General features: G+C 53.1%; 1 protein-coding gene across 1 annotated transcript; it reads right to left on the bottom strand.

The window, feature by feature from the left end:
* Window positions 1–699: 699 nt before the first annotated feature.
* Ihh (Indian hedgehog signaling molecule) lies at window positions 700–6010 on the bottom strand. Its single transcript, XM_052749255.1, has 3 exons — window positions 5696–6010; window positions 3050–3311; window positions 700–1479 (listed from the first exon to the last, which is right to left on the bottom strand). The coding sequence occupies exons 1-3, from the start codon at window positions 6008–6010 to the stop codon at window positions 821–823; spliced, it is 1236 nt and encodes a 411-aa protein (XP_052605215.1). The 3' UTR covers window positions 700–820.
* Window positions 6011–13395: the final 7385 nt, after the last annotated feature.

The following is a 13395-nucleotide window of genomic DNA, read 5'->3' on the forward strand; positions in this document are numbered from 1 at the left end:
TAACAATTTAAATAATTTTTATTACAAAAGAAAGGAAAGACCAAAACATTCCCAAAATTCTCCCATGGGTTCCCCCTCCACGCAAATAAATAAGGTGAGGGAGACAGACTGGAGGAGGGGGTGGGGGGTTGTGGTTCAGCAGAAAAGGGAGCTTAGCCTGGGTAGGGGTGGCAAGGTCACCCAGGCTCCTCCCCCAGTGCCAGGTACTAGGGTCGCATTGCCTGGAGCAGAGACTCTGCCCATTGACAGCAAAGTCTGGGGATATATCTGCAGGAGTGTGGCCTTCAGAGAAGGTCATGTTTCAGGCTGGCCAGGCTGGCTGTGGTCTTTCAGTTCTGGGAGGCCATGAGTCCAGCCAGCTCCCCTCTGGTTCCTAGGGAATCTAGCAGCATTGACTGAGGTGTAAGCCCACCTACGGGCAGACTCTCTTCACACTGTGATCAGTGGCCAACAGTGAAGTCACAAACCCAGGCCCCAGGAAACACCGGGGTAAGCCGTCCACGGACAGATGGAATGGGGCCTCCCTGGGCACGGAGGTGGGGTGTGAAGAATCGCAGTGAGAGCTGGTTAGGTTTCAAGGTCTCTGGAAAAAGAGAGCCGACCACCCCTTGTCAGCTTAGTTCACAGCTCCACCACTATACCAAGATGAGGGCATGGGGCCCAGCACCACCTGGTCCAGTCTCAATGGTGTCTCCACTCTGGACAGAGCATGGAGACAGGTATCCTTGGGCCAGGTGCCCTTCCAAGGTCAGAGCCTTCCTGGTGAGGAGGCGTTTGGACCCAGCATAGCAGTTCCAGGAGGACAGGGGTTAGAGTCCTTTCAGCTTCCTTCCCCGGACATGCCCAGTGGATGAAAACTGCTCTCTTCTAGCAAGAGACGCCCCAGGCGGTAGAGCAGCTGAGGGTACCAATGAACCCCCTCACTTGGGGTCCAGCTGCCCCACGCCAAGCTGGGAAACAGTCGCAAGGGCCAGAAGGCCAGTTGAGCCAGGTGGTGGTCAGCCACAGCTGCAAAGCAGGAGGCCACCACATCCTCCACCACCAATGTCCCATGCCTTGTGAGTGGAGCATAGGACCCAAGGGCCACATGGGTGGAGACAGCCGCCACCCGAGCAGGCTGTAGGCCCGGTGCCCCTGCTACCAGCACGTATTGGCCTGGCTGCACGTGGCTGGCAAATGTGGCCCGGAAGTGGGCTGCTGGTTCTGTGTGATTGTCAGCAATAAAGAGCAGGTGGGCAGGCGTGAGTGCCAGCCGACGTGGGGGATCCTGGGTCTCGATGACCTGGAATGCTCTCAGCCTGTTTGGCTCACGGTCCAGGAAAATGAGCACATCACTGAAGGTGGGGTTCCCATCCTCCCCCATGGCCAGCACCCGGTCTCCTGGCTTCACAGCTGACAGGGCCACACGTGCCCCGTTCTCTAGGCGCACCTGGGCTCCAGCAGGGAAGCAGCCACCCGTCTTGGCAGCAGCCGAATGCTCTGTGGACAGAAGGGACATGAAGGTGTTACTGCTGGATGATCACATTCTCAGGTACAGTGCCCCTCTCCTAGCCACCCCAGCGCGGGCGTAGCTGCTGCTGTTTTCAGACACTCCCTTATCACTATACCTCAGCCTCGGATGACCCATCCCAACCCACAATATGGTTCTCTGTCCCTCTCCTCTCGAGCCCAAACCCTGGCCAGTGAGGGGAGCACACTGGGGCCCAAACACCAGGTGATGTCCCGTCTGGTCACCTTCTGCTGTAAAGCACCCAGAGGCTGGAGGTCAGCAGAGCCATTTGGCTGCTTATGGCCTGACCCCAGGAAATGGGGGATTGCTTAGCATTGATGGTCTGGTCTACCACTTGACTGAACACTTCCAAGAAACGGCCCTCCCAGACTGACGTTGTAAGGGCTGTGATGGAGCTGACCGTTTGAATCTACGGACGTCAGAGGAAAGCCAGCCCCTGGAGAAAACCAACTCCTAAAACACCCTGAGAGTGAGTGCTCAGGGGTGAGTTAACGGAACGGAATTGTCATTTTCAGTTCACGTGTTGGTCACTTATGCAGGGACTGGACGCAGTGGCATCAGAAGGTGGGATGGAGGACAGTGTTTGGGGTCAGGAGTCACAAACAGAAGTGGCCACTTGGGAGCTGACCTTGGGTCAGTGTTTTAGATGAAGGTGGATATGATTTTAAGAACACACAGTTGGAAGGGTCAGGTTGTGGGCAGGGGTTGTTGGTAGGATCACCCTTGTGAACCCAGGTGGATCAAAACTACCAAAAAAAGATCTCGTGTGCCCGTCTGTGAGTGCAACTACTATATGGTCCCATGTAGAGGGTGGAGCCTGCAGCGAACTGAGGCCCACAGGAGAACCACGTGAAGCATTCATGAGTGGGTTAAGTGTAAGCCACAGGGACACCAGTGAGACTGGGGATGAGAGGCAAGGCTCCAGTGCCTGCCAGTTCCGATCAACAAGGCGGCCAATCTGGGAAAATCCACTTTATTGAGTCCACTTTATTTTGGGCTTTACCCCAAAATGTCCAGTTTGGGGGCTCTGGGGAAGAGGTTGGGGACGCCTGCGCCCCACTGGGAGGCCTGACCTGCATCTGGGTGGTAGGTTCTGAACCTTTGGGCTCCTGGTCAGGCATACTGGTGTCTGGACTCACTCTGGCCCCTAGCCCCACCACGCCTTGTTCTGTATGGACCTGGATGGGGGAGGGGGGCGGTGGTGCCTGCCAGCCTGGCTTCCTCCATCTCTTCCACTTGTTCTGTCTTGCACTTCCTGTGGCAGTCTCTGGGCTGTGGACCACCACATCAGCTCTCAGTAGCACTGGAATAGACCCTGTCTCTCTAGGCTCCAGCCATGGCACTACCGGACATGGGATGAGCAGGCAGTCCAAAGCAGCTGCGGGGAGCGCCGCTGCCGCCTCCGAAATCCTCTTCCCTCGGTTCCCCGCCTCCATCCCCTGGAGGCCATCTTCACCTTCTTGGCCCTAGTGGGCCTCGCTCTGTCTGCCCATGCCCTGCGGCCCCGGCCCCGGGCCCAGCCCCCCGGCAGCGGCTCACCAGACTTGACAGAGCAATGCACGTGGGCCTTGGACTCGTAATACACCCAGTCGAAGCCGGCCTCCACTGCCAAGCGCGCCAGCAGTCCATACTTATTTCGGTCGCGATCGGAGGTGGTGATATCCACTGCACGGCCCTCATAGTGTAAAGACTCCTCTGAATGATGACCATCTTCATCCCAGCCTTCGGTCACCCGTAGCTTCACACCCGGCCACTGGTTCATGACAGAGATAGCCAGCGAATTCAGACGGTCCTTGCAGCGCTGTGGAGGGGAATGAGCTCGGAGTTAGGGAAAGGAGCCCTAGGGTGCAGGTAACAGAAATTTCGGCCGTCTCTCCCACAGCTCTCAAGGGACTTGGAAAACTTGGGAGGACCTCTGCCCTTTTCCCTTAGGAATAGAGGACTCTAAAATGTGTTCTCCCAGTCTAGCAGCCGGGAGTCCCCAGGGAACTAGGCCACATAGTGGCGCCACAAATCTGGAGGGCGCATGGAGTTGCGCACCCCCAGGGGACTCTTCTCCAGACAGTAGGGTTCCGCTTGGCTTCCTCTGCCCTGATTAGCGTTTGCTTTCGCCACAAATGTAGCTATGCTTTTCCAGAGTCGGTTTCTCGGTTTTACCTAGGCACCAAGGCCGGCGGTCGGCAGGGAGGGAGAGAGTCCCTGTAGCTCCACTCACACACTGCCTGCGGGCTGACCTGCTAGGCATGCAAGGCCAAAGGTGCCCAGTAGGTGTCACCGCAGCCCCAGAGCTGAGGCCACCAGACACTGAGCTTTGCCAGCACTGGCAGGTGCAGACCCAGCCAAGCCAGCAGCGTGGGTCAGGGGGTGTGTTGGAGGAAAATTCCAGGTCCACTTAGATCCCTCCAGTAAGTGCCACAAAAACATTCCTGTTGGGACCTTCTTTTGAGCCCACGCCTGCCCACGCTTAGCTGGAGATATGACAGGCAGAGAGCCAGTATCCTGCCCATCTGACTGGGACAGAGAGTCCCCCACCCTGCAAGGGACCAGGGAGCTCTCACACCTCCACCAGGGTGCATTGTCCCTATTTAGGAAGGGGCCGGAGAAGAACCCTAGCCTTTGATCTCAGGAAACTGGCTCTCAATCTTCAGGATTTTCCTTGAACACTGTAGGAGTAGAGCTGCACCCTGGGAACATGGATCATCAGCGGTGGCTGCCTCTTCAAGGGTCCTGGTCCTTCGCCCAGGGGACGGTGCAGTTGATTGAGGAAAGGAGGTGGAGTTCTCACCTGCGGGGAAGGGGCCCTCCACCGAAGTGAGGTGCTAGGCCCGCCAAGTATCAACCTACCTCTGCCCCACTGAGCTCGGGGCCCCACAGACCCTTGGACTTAGCCTCCCAGGAGCCAACAGTGACTATAATCCAAGGTCTAGTCAGTTTTCCCAACTGCGCAGCCTGGCTTAGGGGTGCTAACCCCCCGGGGGAGATAGCTCCATGAGCTCCTTCTAGATACTTGTGCTCCGGTCCTTAGAGCTCATGTCCGTCTGTCTGCCTTACTAGCCAGCTCCCCGTCGACTCTTCCCCTCTACCCCTCCTTCTGGTACAGAGCCTGGGCGCTCGCTGTCAATGATTGCCCAGCCTGTGGCCGGGATCTTTATCTGCATTCCTCGGCGCCCAGCCCGGCCCGGCCACCGGCCAACCTTCGGCCCCGACATCGGCCGGCCGGCCCCGGCGCCAGGGCGCATGCTGAAGGCCGTGGTTTAGCCGCTCTCTCTAAAGATTTAGAAAAGGGGCAGCTTATTAATAGGGGATGGGTCTGTAGACCCCAGCGGAAAGGGACGTATGTCTTTCCCAAGGCGCGCCAGGCTTTGGAGAAGGAAGTGTGCAACCCCGATGTCTGGTGGAGTTGGGTCCTGTTCCGCGCGTGGAGAGATCAGTTAATGTCAGCTCTGCTCCCTGACTTCCTAGGCATCCCTACTCATATTTCCAATCCTTCTCGTCCGTGCCACCAAGCTCAAGGATTCCCCCAAGCTTGGTCTCAGAGTCTGAAGGCTCCAGCACCCCACCCTTTAACCACAACCGCTCCGCTCAACCCTCGCGACAGACACGTGGGCTTACTCGGCTGGTTCCCTTTCCTACCTCTGCCTCCAAACTCAACTTTCCCTTGCGATTCCTTAAGCCGAGAGCCAGCCAAGACACGGCTCCGGGAGAGGGCAGCGCAGCCAATCAAGGGCACATGGGGAGGAAAGTCCACGGGGTCCCTGATGTTCCGAGCTCGCCTTAGGGGTGCCAAATGGCTTTGAAATGACCAGGGTCGGGCTGTGAGAAATGTTAGGCCGGGAGGGATGGCGTGGTCCCCGGAGGCGCAAGAGGCAGCCAGGTCGAGGTACCTTCGAGTGCCAGATCTGACCTGAGCTTCAGGCAGAGGGGCCGCCCGCCAACCTGCTGAGCTGTGGGACTTGGCAGCAGCAGAGAACTCCTCTCAAAGACACCGGGCGGGATCCCGGATGCCAGCACTCCCGCGGGGTCCCTTGGCCAGCCCGTCTTGGGCAGAAAGACACCCGGGATTCATGAAGGGCAGGTGCCAGGGGGGGCGTGCCAGGCAGTCGGGGAAAAGGTGCCAGGCGAGAGGATAGGGCCGGGCTGGTGGCAGTGCTTCGATGGCGCGCTGGGAAGACGGATCGCTCTCACCTGGGTCATGAGGCGGTCGGCCCCGGTGTTCTCCTCGTCCTTGAAGATGATGTCGGGGTTGTAGTTGGGGGTGAGCTCCTTGAAGCGCTCCGAGCTGCGCGCGATCTTGCCTTCGTAGCGCCCGCTGGCGCCCAGGGTCTTCTCCGGCACGTTGGGGCTGAACTGCTTGTAAGCGAGCGGCACGAGTTTGCGAGGCGGCCTCCGGCGACTGCCCACCACCCGGCCCGGCCCGCAACCCCGCGCCGCGGGCACCAGCAGCAGCGCCAGCAGGAGCAGACAGAACCGCAGTCGGGGCCGGAGCCAGGCGGGAGACATGGCCGGGTAGCCCGGGAGAGCGGCAGGCGAGGGCGCCTGGTGGGCTGATGGGTGGGCTCGTGCCTGGGAGAGCTTTGGGGGCTCAGGCGTCTGGGTGGCTCTTGGGGACTCCAGGCGGGGGCGCCATGGGCAGCGCGGCGCGGCTCGAGGCCGGCGGGACTCAGGTGCGGGGCGGGGGCCCGGGGCCCTGGCTGGTGGCGGCGTGCCGTCCCCCTCGGCGCCTCGACTCTGAGCTGCCCGGCTCGTCGGCCGCCAATAAATAGGCCGGCCCGTTTGTTTTGGCAACGCGGCGACGGCGGGGGGCGGCGGGCGGCGAGGCTGCGGGCCGCCGGGCTGGGCTGGGCTGGCCGGGCCAGCGGGCTGGAGGGATCCGCGGTTAGCACCCCGGCCCGGCGGTCAGGCGGCTCGGGCAGAGCGGGAGCTGCTGCCGTCTGCGGCGCAGCCCGGGGTCGAGTGAGAGGGGAAATGGAAGAGATCCGGGCTCGGGGCCCCGCGCAGACCGCACCCTACCCATGTCCCTGCCTCCTGCACGCTCGACAGCGAACCTGCAGCAAGGGCGGCCCAGCCTCCTCCCCCTCGGGCGGGCGGCCCCTAGGCTAGCCAGCCCTGTCCCGCGCGCTCCTTAGCCGCGCGTCCGCCCGCCCGCCCGCCCGCTGCCCTCTGCGCCCCCTGCGCGGCTGCCTGCGTTTGTCCTCCTCGCCCGGACGCGCCTCACCCCGCCCTGGTCTCGCCTCCCGGTTCCTCGCGGCTCCGGGGAGGCCCGCCAGGCGCAAACCTCCTGGACAGGAGATGCCACCCCCACGGAGACCGCAACCCACGTCGCAGCCGGACACAAGGGGCGGGGGGCAGTGGCGGGACCGCACGGCCGCCTACGGTGTCCCCTGCGGAGAAGCAAACCCAAAAGCTGGAGGCCATTCATAAACCGGTGCCCCACCCTGGCCCAGGCAATACGCCCTCTTCTCAGCTTGGAGGAGCAGGAGGGTTCTGTATCGACCCGGTGCACACTCCACGACCCTATACCTGCTGTGTACGAAACTGGGGTGGGGTAGGGGGATGCAGCCTTGTCAAGGGTCAAATAGGGCTTCTGAGTTGGAAACACTGTTAAAACAAGCCGGACGAAGTTGCAAAGGGAAAGAAGGCCAAGACTGAACAGCTAAAATGGGGATAGCCACCGAGATGGAAGGGCACTGGGCGCCCTGGGACAATCAACAATGACTTCAGGAGCTCGGGGCTGGGTACGAAAGCCCAAAGGATCCCAAACCACCGGCATACAGGCACTGCACGGGATCGCTCTGTTCCACTTCACAAATGCAAGAGGGCATGGAGTCCACAGAGGAAGTGAACGTGGGTTGTACACTTTAATAGGACATTCAGAAAGACAGAATGACTTAATCTATGCTCCCCAAACAAGAAGAGGCACAAATCACCACCACAATGTTAAGTCGTGTCGGCTGCGACATATTACACAAATTCAATAGAGTTAGAATTTTGAAAGTTCAAGCTCCCTCTGTCCCTTCCTCTCTTCCTCCTTTCTCTTTCTTTCTTTCTTTCTTTCTTTCTTTCTTTCTTTCTTTCTTTCTTTCTTTCTTTCTTTCTTTCTTTCTTTCTTTCTTTCTTTCTTCTTTCTTCCTTCCTTCCTTCCTTCCTTCCTTCCTTCCTTCCTTCCTTTTCCTTTTTTTTTGTTGTTGTTTGTTTGTTTACAGATGGAGTCTCACCTATGTAGTTCAGGCTAGCCTTCAGTTCTGGATTCTCCTGCTTCCACTTGCTGAGTGTTGGCATTACAATCGAGTACTACCATCCTAGACTTGCTAGAGAAATCATTATGATACACACACACACACACACACACACACACACACACACACACACACACACACCATCTGCCCACCTTCCTCTACTAACGGAGATTGGACTGGTGCTGCTGATCTATATTGAAGTTCAGGTCATTTGTTTTGTTCGTTTGAGACAGGATCTCATGTGGCCAAGGCTGATCCCTTGCTGTGCAGTTGAGGATGACCTTGAACTACTGATCCTCCTGCCTCTGCCTCCCAAGTGAAGGGTTTATAATTATATATAGTGGAACTTAAATGGTGCCGCTACCCCTTGCTCAAGATTCAGATCTTGAAGCACCATTGTGTCCTGAGAAAACAGAATAGTTTTGGAATATAAACATTCTCCAGCCCCCCCACCTCCACCTCTTAGACAAAATCTCACTACGTAGCCCTGGCTGGCCTGGACCTCTCTATGTAGACCTTGATCCTCTTGCTTCTGCCTCTCAAGTGCTAAGATTACAGGCTTGCTCCACCATGCCTAACTCCAAGTTCTTTGAGTTCAAACTTTAGCCTGACAGGTTAAGTGATCTCAGGTTTATTTCTCAAAGCTTGGAGTTGTAAACATTAGTAAAATTGAAAGAAATGATTGCTAGGCATGGAGCTAAGCATGTATCTCGGTGGTAGACATAAGCAGGTGTGAGAACCTGGGTCCAATCCTCAGCACGCACTGGCCCAACCACCAACAAACCACCAGCAACCCGTGCACAGAGGAACAGAGAGGCAATCGTGGTGGATTTTGCTAATCAGATAAAGCACCTATTATAAATAGAAGATTTCAGGTAGGTAAGCCTCCACAGTGTGCCTCTTGAAGAGCACATGCCTTCAATCCCTGCACCTAAGTGATCAGCCTGGCTGAGAGGGGTTGCATCTCAGAGAAACCCAAGCCAGCACAGCCGATGCCCAGGGGCAGCTTCACTGTGTAAGTAGTTCTTATTTGACACTGATCAGATCTTTAGAGACTCATATTCAAAAGGATAAGAGTTACAGTCTGAAAGAGGAGTGAATAGGTGGCTAGATATTAGATCCTCTGAAATAATCCTTCCAAAACGTTATTCTTTAAGTTTCATGCATGTATACAACAACATATGTTCATATTCACCTGCTCCCATTTCACCCAAGAAAAGAGTGCTAGGCAATCATAAAGTCTTGGGTTCAGCCCCCATTACTGAAAAACAAAACTGAAGAAAGATTGTGGGGTTCTCTAGAAGTGACCTGAAACTCTGTTTTTTTGTTTGGAGACATGATCTCACCATGTAGCCTAGCCTGATCTTGAGCTGGTAATCCTTTTGCCTCTTCTACCTTGAAATAGGCATGCCCCATTCATTATACCCTGCAACCTGGGTCTTTTAAAATTCAAGTCAGGGCCTTAAGGACTTGGATCATTGGAGCTGAAGAGACAGCTCAGTTATCAAGAGCACTTGCTGCTTTTGCAAAGGACCTAGGTTTGAGTTCCAGCACCCACAGCTCACAACTGACTCTAACTCCAGTCTCAGGGTATTTAACACACTCTTCTGATTCCTGTGGGCACTGCATAACATGCGATGCATAGACACACATGAAAAAAAAACAGACACAAAAATAAAGAATCAAAATTGTAAAAGAACTTAGAAAACTGTTTGGCTGCTTGTGTTCTTAGCTGCTTAGTAGATGTAGGATGGCTTCTGAATTGGGCCAGTTCCTGAATGATAGATATCAAACAAAGCCGAATGCTTTTTCTGATCACCACCAAGCTGCCAGCGTTAACACTAGAGAACCGAGATGTGCTGGTCTGGAGGCACCAATGATCTGGGATATCATAGCCTCATCCTCAGGAGTCAGAATCAGCGACTGCCTCTTCAGGGCACACAGCACACCCCAGCCTGAGGCTTGCTGGTAAGATTGCTCTCTTCTTTCACACTAGACCTCAATCATCTCTATTTTAAAAAACAAAGAAAATCCATTGCTTTAGAAATACAACTTCTAAAAAAAAAAAAAAAAGAAAGAAATACAACTTCTTTTCTTGTCTATAGAAGCAAAAGTTGCTGGGTGGTGGTGGCGCACGCCTTTAATCCCAGCACTCGGGAGGCAGAGCCAGGTGGATCTCTGTGAGTTCAAGGCCAGTCTGGTCTACAGAGTGACATCCAGGGCAGGCACCAAACTACACGGAGAAACCCTGTCTCAAAAAAAAAAAAGTTAGAAAAAGTGGGTTGTAAAGCATTGGAAGGGCTGACAAGATGGCTCATCAGGTAAAGACAATTGCTACCAAGCCTGTCAATCTGAGTTTGATTCCCTGGACCCACATGGTGAATGAGAAGAGCAGACCCTCACAAGTTGTCCTCTGACCACCATACAAGCCACAGGCTAGTGCTCCCCTCCTTCCCCCTCCCTCTCTCCCTTCCCCCTCTGTGTCTGTCTGTCTCTGTCTCTGTCTCTGTCTCTGTCTCTGTCTCTGTCTCTCTCAATTTAATAAAAATGCTTTTAAGGCCCAGCATGGTAACACATGCCTTTAACACCAGCACTCAGGAGGCAGAGGCAGGCAGATCTCTGTGAGTTCAAGGCCAGCCTGCTCTACATAGTTTATTCCAGGCCAACCAGGGCTGTGTAGAGAGACCCTGTCTCAAAAAACGACAACAAAATGTCTTGAGAAAGGATTGGAAAATACATCATAGGACCCAATAACTTAAACATCTGTTTGGTAAATGACCATGTTGACACTTTTAGTAAACCTTACTTTAATGCTATAGTAGAAATGCAGTTATTTATAGTATATAATGATATATACGTACATGCACTATATACTCATATACACGCATGAACTACATAGGATCCATACTGCTAAAATACCATTTTTTTCTCATAGTTCTGCCATTTGGCCAGGTTAATCCAGCTCTAAACGCTGTGGTGCTGGGCCCCAACCAGAAGGTTCCAGGAATGCAGTTAGTCAAATGTCCTCCAGTGACTCAGGGTGCAGCAGCTCTGACCCAGCAGAAACAGCACTAGACCCGGAGGGAGCAAGACATTGTCTTTGTGCCTTCCGCTCGTGTGACCTTTCAGAATTTCAGCTTTCTCATTCACAAAATAAGAATAATGCCAGGCGTGGTGCTCTGTGCCTGTAACCTCAGCACTTGGAGAGCTGAGGCAAGAGGACCGTGAATTCCCGGCTAGCAACAAAGCAACAGACTATTTCCAAAAATCAAAAACAAGAACAAAAAACAACTCCTACCTCATAGTGTTGTTGAGAGGATTGAAAAATGTAAACAGTCAAGGATAGATGCTCTGTGTCCGTTGTTTTTATTCTCTGCTGGCTTCACTGGGGCAGTAGCCGTCCTCTGACTTCTACCGTCTGTCTACTGGGAATAGTTAAGGATGCCGGGTTTTGTGTGCCCTGACAGCAGTGGTCATTAGTAGGCCCTGCAACTTTCTTTTTAAAAAATTAGTTGTGTAAACCAGGCAGTGGTGGTGCATACCTTTAATCCTAGTACTTGGGAGGCAGAGGAAGGCAGATCTCTGAATTTAAGGCTAGCCTGGCCTACAGAGAGAGTTCTAGGATAGCCACGGCACACAGAGAAACCCTGTCTCAAAACAATACAATAACAAAAATTAGTTATGTGTGTGTAATATGAATATGTATGCAGGCACACGTATGTATTCATATGTGAGAGTGGGTGTTCATGCCTAGATCCAAGGAAAAGTCTCAGTCTTAGCCTTTGCCTTGCAAGTTGCTTAAGACTGGGTCTCTTGGCTGTTTGCTGGGGCAGGGGGTGGGTACACCAGGCTAGCTGGCCTGTGAACTTCTAGGGATTCTCCTGTTTTCACCTCCCAGCTCCTTGAAGGACTATAGATTCATGCCACCATGAGCAACCGTATGTGGATTCTGCAGATTCAGAATGAGATCTTCACTCTTGTAAGGCAGGCGCTTTACTCACTGGTCCGCCTCCCATCACCAGGTCCTGAATCCTTCCATTAGAGAACGTCTACCTGGCCATTGTAGTCTAATAGGCATGGAGGGAACTGGTAAAGCAGAAGATGTAGTCTTGTCCCCAGAAACTTACTATTCACCCTCCAGAGAAACCACTACAATAAAAGGCAATTATAAAGGCACGCATGCCATTCATTAATGAGCACAGGGAAGTGCGTATAAACTAGATAGGCTAATAGATAAAATGAATTCCATCTAGAAAAATACGAAATCAAGAAACAATTATGGGGGGTGTAGAAACCTCCCGAGAAAAATCAATTTTGAAGGGGGAAAGGAATGATTACTACAGATGGACAAAAAGGCCACTCAAAGGTGTAGGACAAACAGAATGATAGCCCTCACTGTGATGAAGAGTCAAGTGACATGGCCTAGGCAAGGGGACCTTTACAAAAGCCTTGGGAGAGTCGACACCATTATCTTAATTGTATCGATGAGGAAACCATCTACAAAGGCAGGAGAGTCTGGCTCAGATCTTGCACGTGAGAGACTGGGAGTCGGAACTTAGACCTGTGTGACTCCACAATGACATGCTTTCTTGGAGAGTGACTCCTAGGGCAAGCATGCTAGGCTGCCGACTTCTATTCAAGCCAGTTATTTTCTTCTGTGTAATCTGGAGAGCTGTTTTTTCCTTCCAAGGCCTGTTAACCTTCTGAGTCCTCGTACTTTATTTCTCCGACTGGTTGGGGTCACGTTGACTCCTATTTTAATTTTTTTTTTTTTTTTTTGGAAGAGGTTAGCAACTCCCAACAAATTTGACCTATCTGAAAGAAGCATGCTTCTCTTTCAACCCTCAGATCAGTTCAGAACACACTTAGAGACCTAATTAGAGCCACTGAAACCTAACAATGCTTTGCAAGGCAGCTATTGATTAGAAATGAGAATGTCAAGTTACCTTTGGGCAAACAATAAGCTCATTACAGGGTACTTCAGAGAGACCCGGGCATTCAAGACTTTGCTTTGATGACTTTGAACTGGCATGAAAAGGCAGCAGAATTGCTAACAGAGTGTTTACCTCAAGTCAGAGTCAAAGATGGGGGAAAGTTGTGGTGATACACTGTGTACCCCAATAAAGCTTACCTGGGGATCAAAGGACAGAGCCAGCCACTAAATTAGACATAGAGGTCAGGCAGTGGTGGCACACACCTTTAATCCTATCACTCGGGAGGCAGAGATCCGTCTGGATCTCTGTGAGTTCAAGGCCACACTGGGCTACATGAGAGAAACAGAACCAGGCAGTGGTGACACACACTTTTTAATCTCAGGAAGTAATATGGCAGGGCACAGAAAGGTATATAAGGCATGAGGAAACAGGAACTCGCTCTCTGGAGGCTGAGGATTTCATAGAGGTAAGCTAGTGGCTGGCTGTTCTGCTTCTCTGATCTTTCAGTTTTCACCCCAATATGTGGCTCTGGGTTTTTTATTATAAGACCTTTTAAGATTCATGTTACAGAAAGCCACTGTATAGACAGATATTTGCAGATACACATACATATAAATGTATTTCTCGGCCACAGGTCTGCAACCCTACTTCCCTAGGAAACTGAGGCAGGAGACAGTTGAGATCATTTCGTACAAAACAATGATACCCCATCTCA

The sequence above is a fragment of the Peromyscus californicus genome, unplaced genomic scaffold (genome assembly GCF_007827085.1).
Source record: "Peromyscus californicus insignis strain IS unplaced genomic scaffold, ASM782708v3 Scaffold_21__1_contigs__length_65335640, whole genome shotgun sequence".
In the NCBI taxonomy this organism is placed as follows: Eukaryota; Metazoa; Chordata; class Mammalia; order Rodentia; family Cricetidae; genus Peromyscus; species Peromyscus californicus.

Coding starts and splice junctions, on each gene's coding strand:
- Ihh (XM_052749255.1), bottom strand. CDS start 6,010: ATGTCTCCCGCCTGGCTCCGGCCCCGACTGCGGTTCTGTCTGCTCCTG. Junction 3,312..5,695: donor CCGACCGCCTCATGACCCAG/GTGAGAGCGATC, acceptor TCCCCTCCACAG/CGCTGCAAGGACCGTCTGAA. Junction 1,480..3,049: donor GCATTGCTCTGTCAAGTCTG/GTGAGCCGCTGC, acceptor TTCTGTCCACAG/AGCATTCGGCTGCTGCCAAG.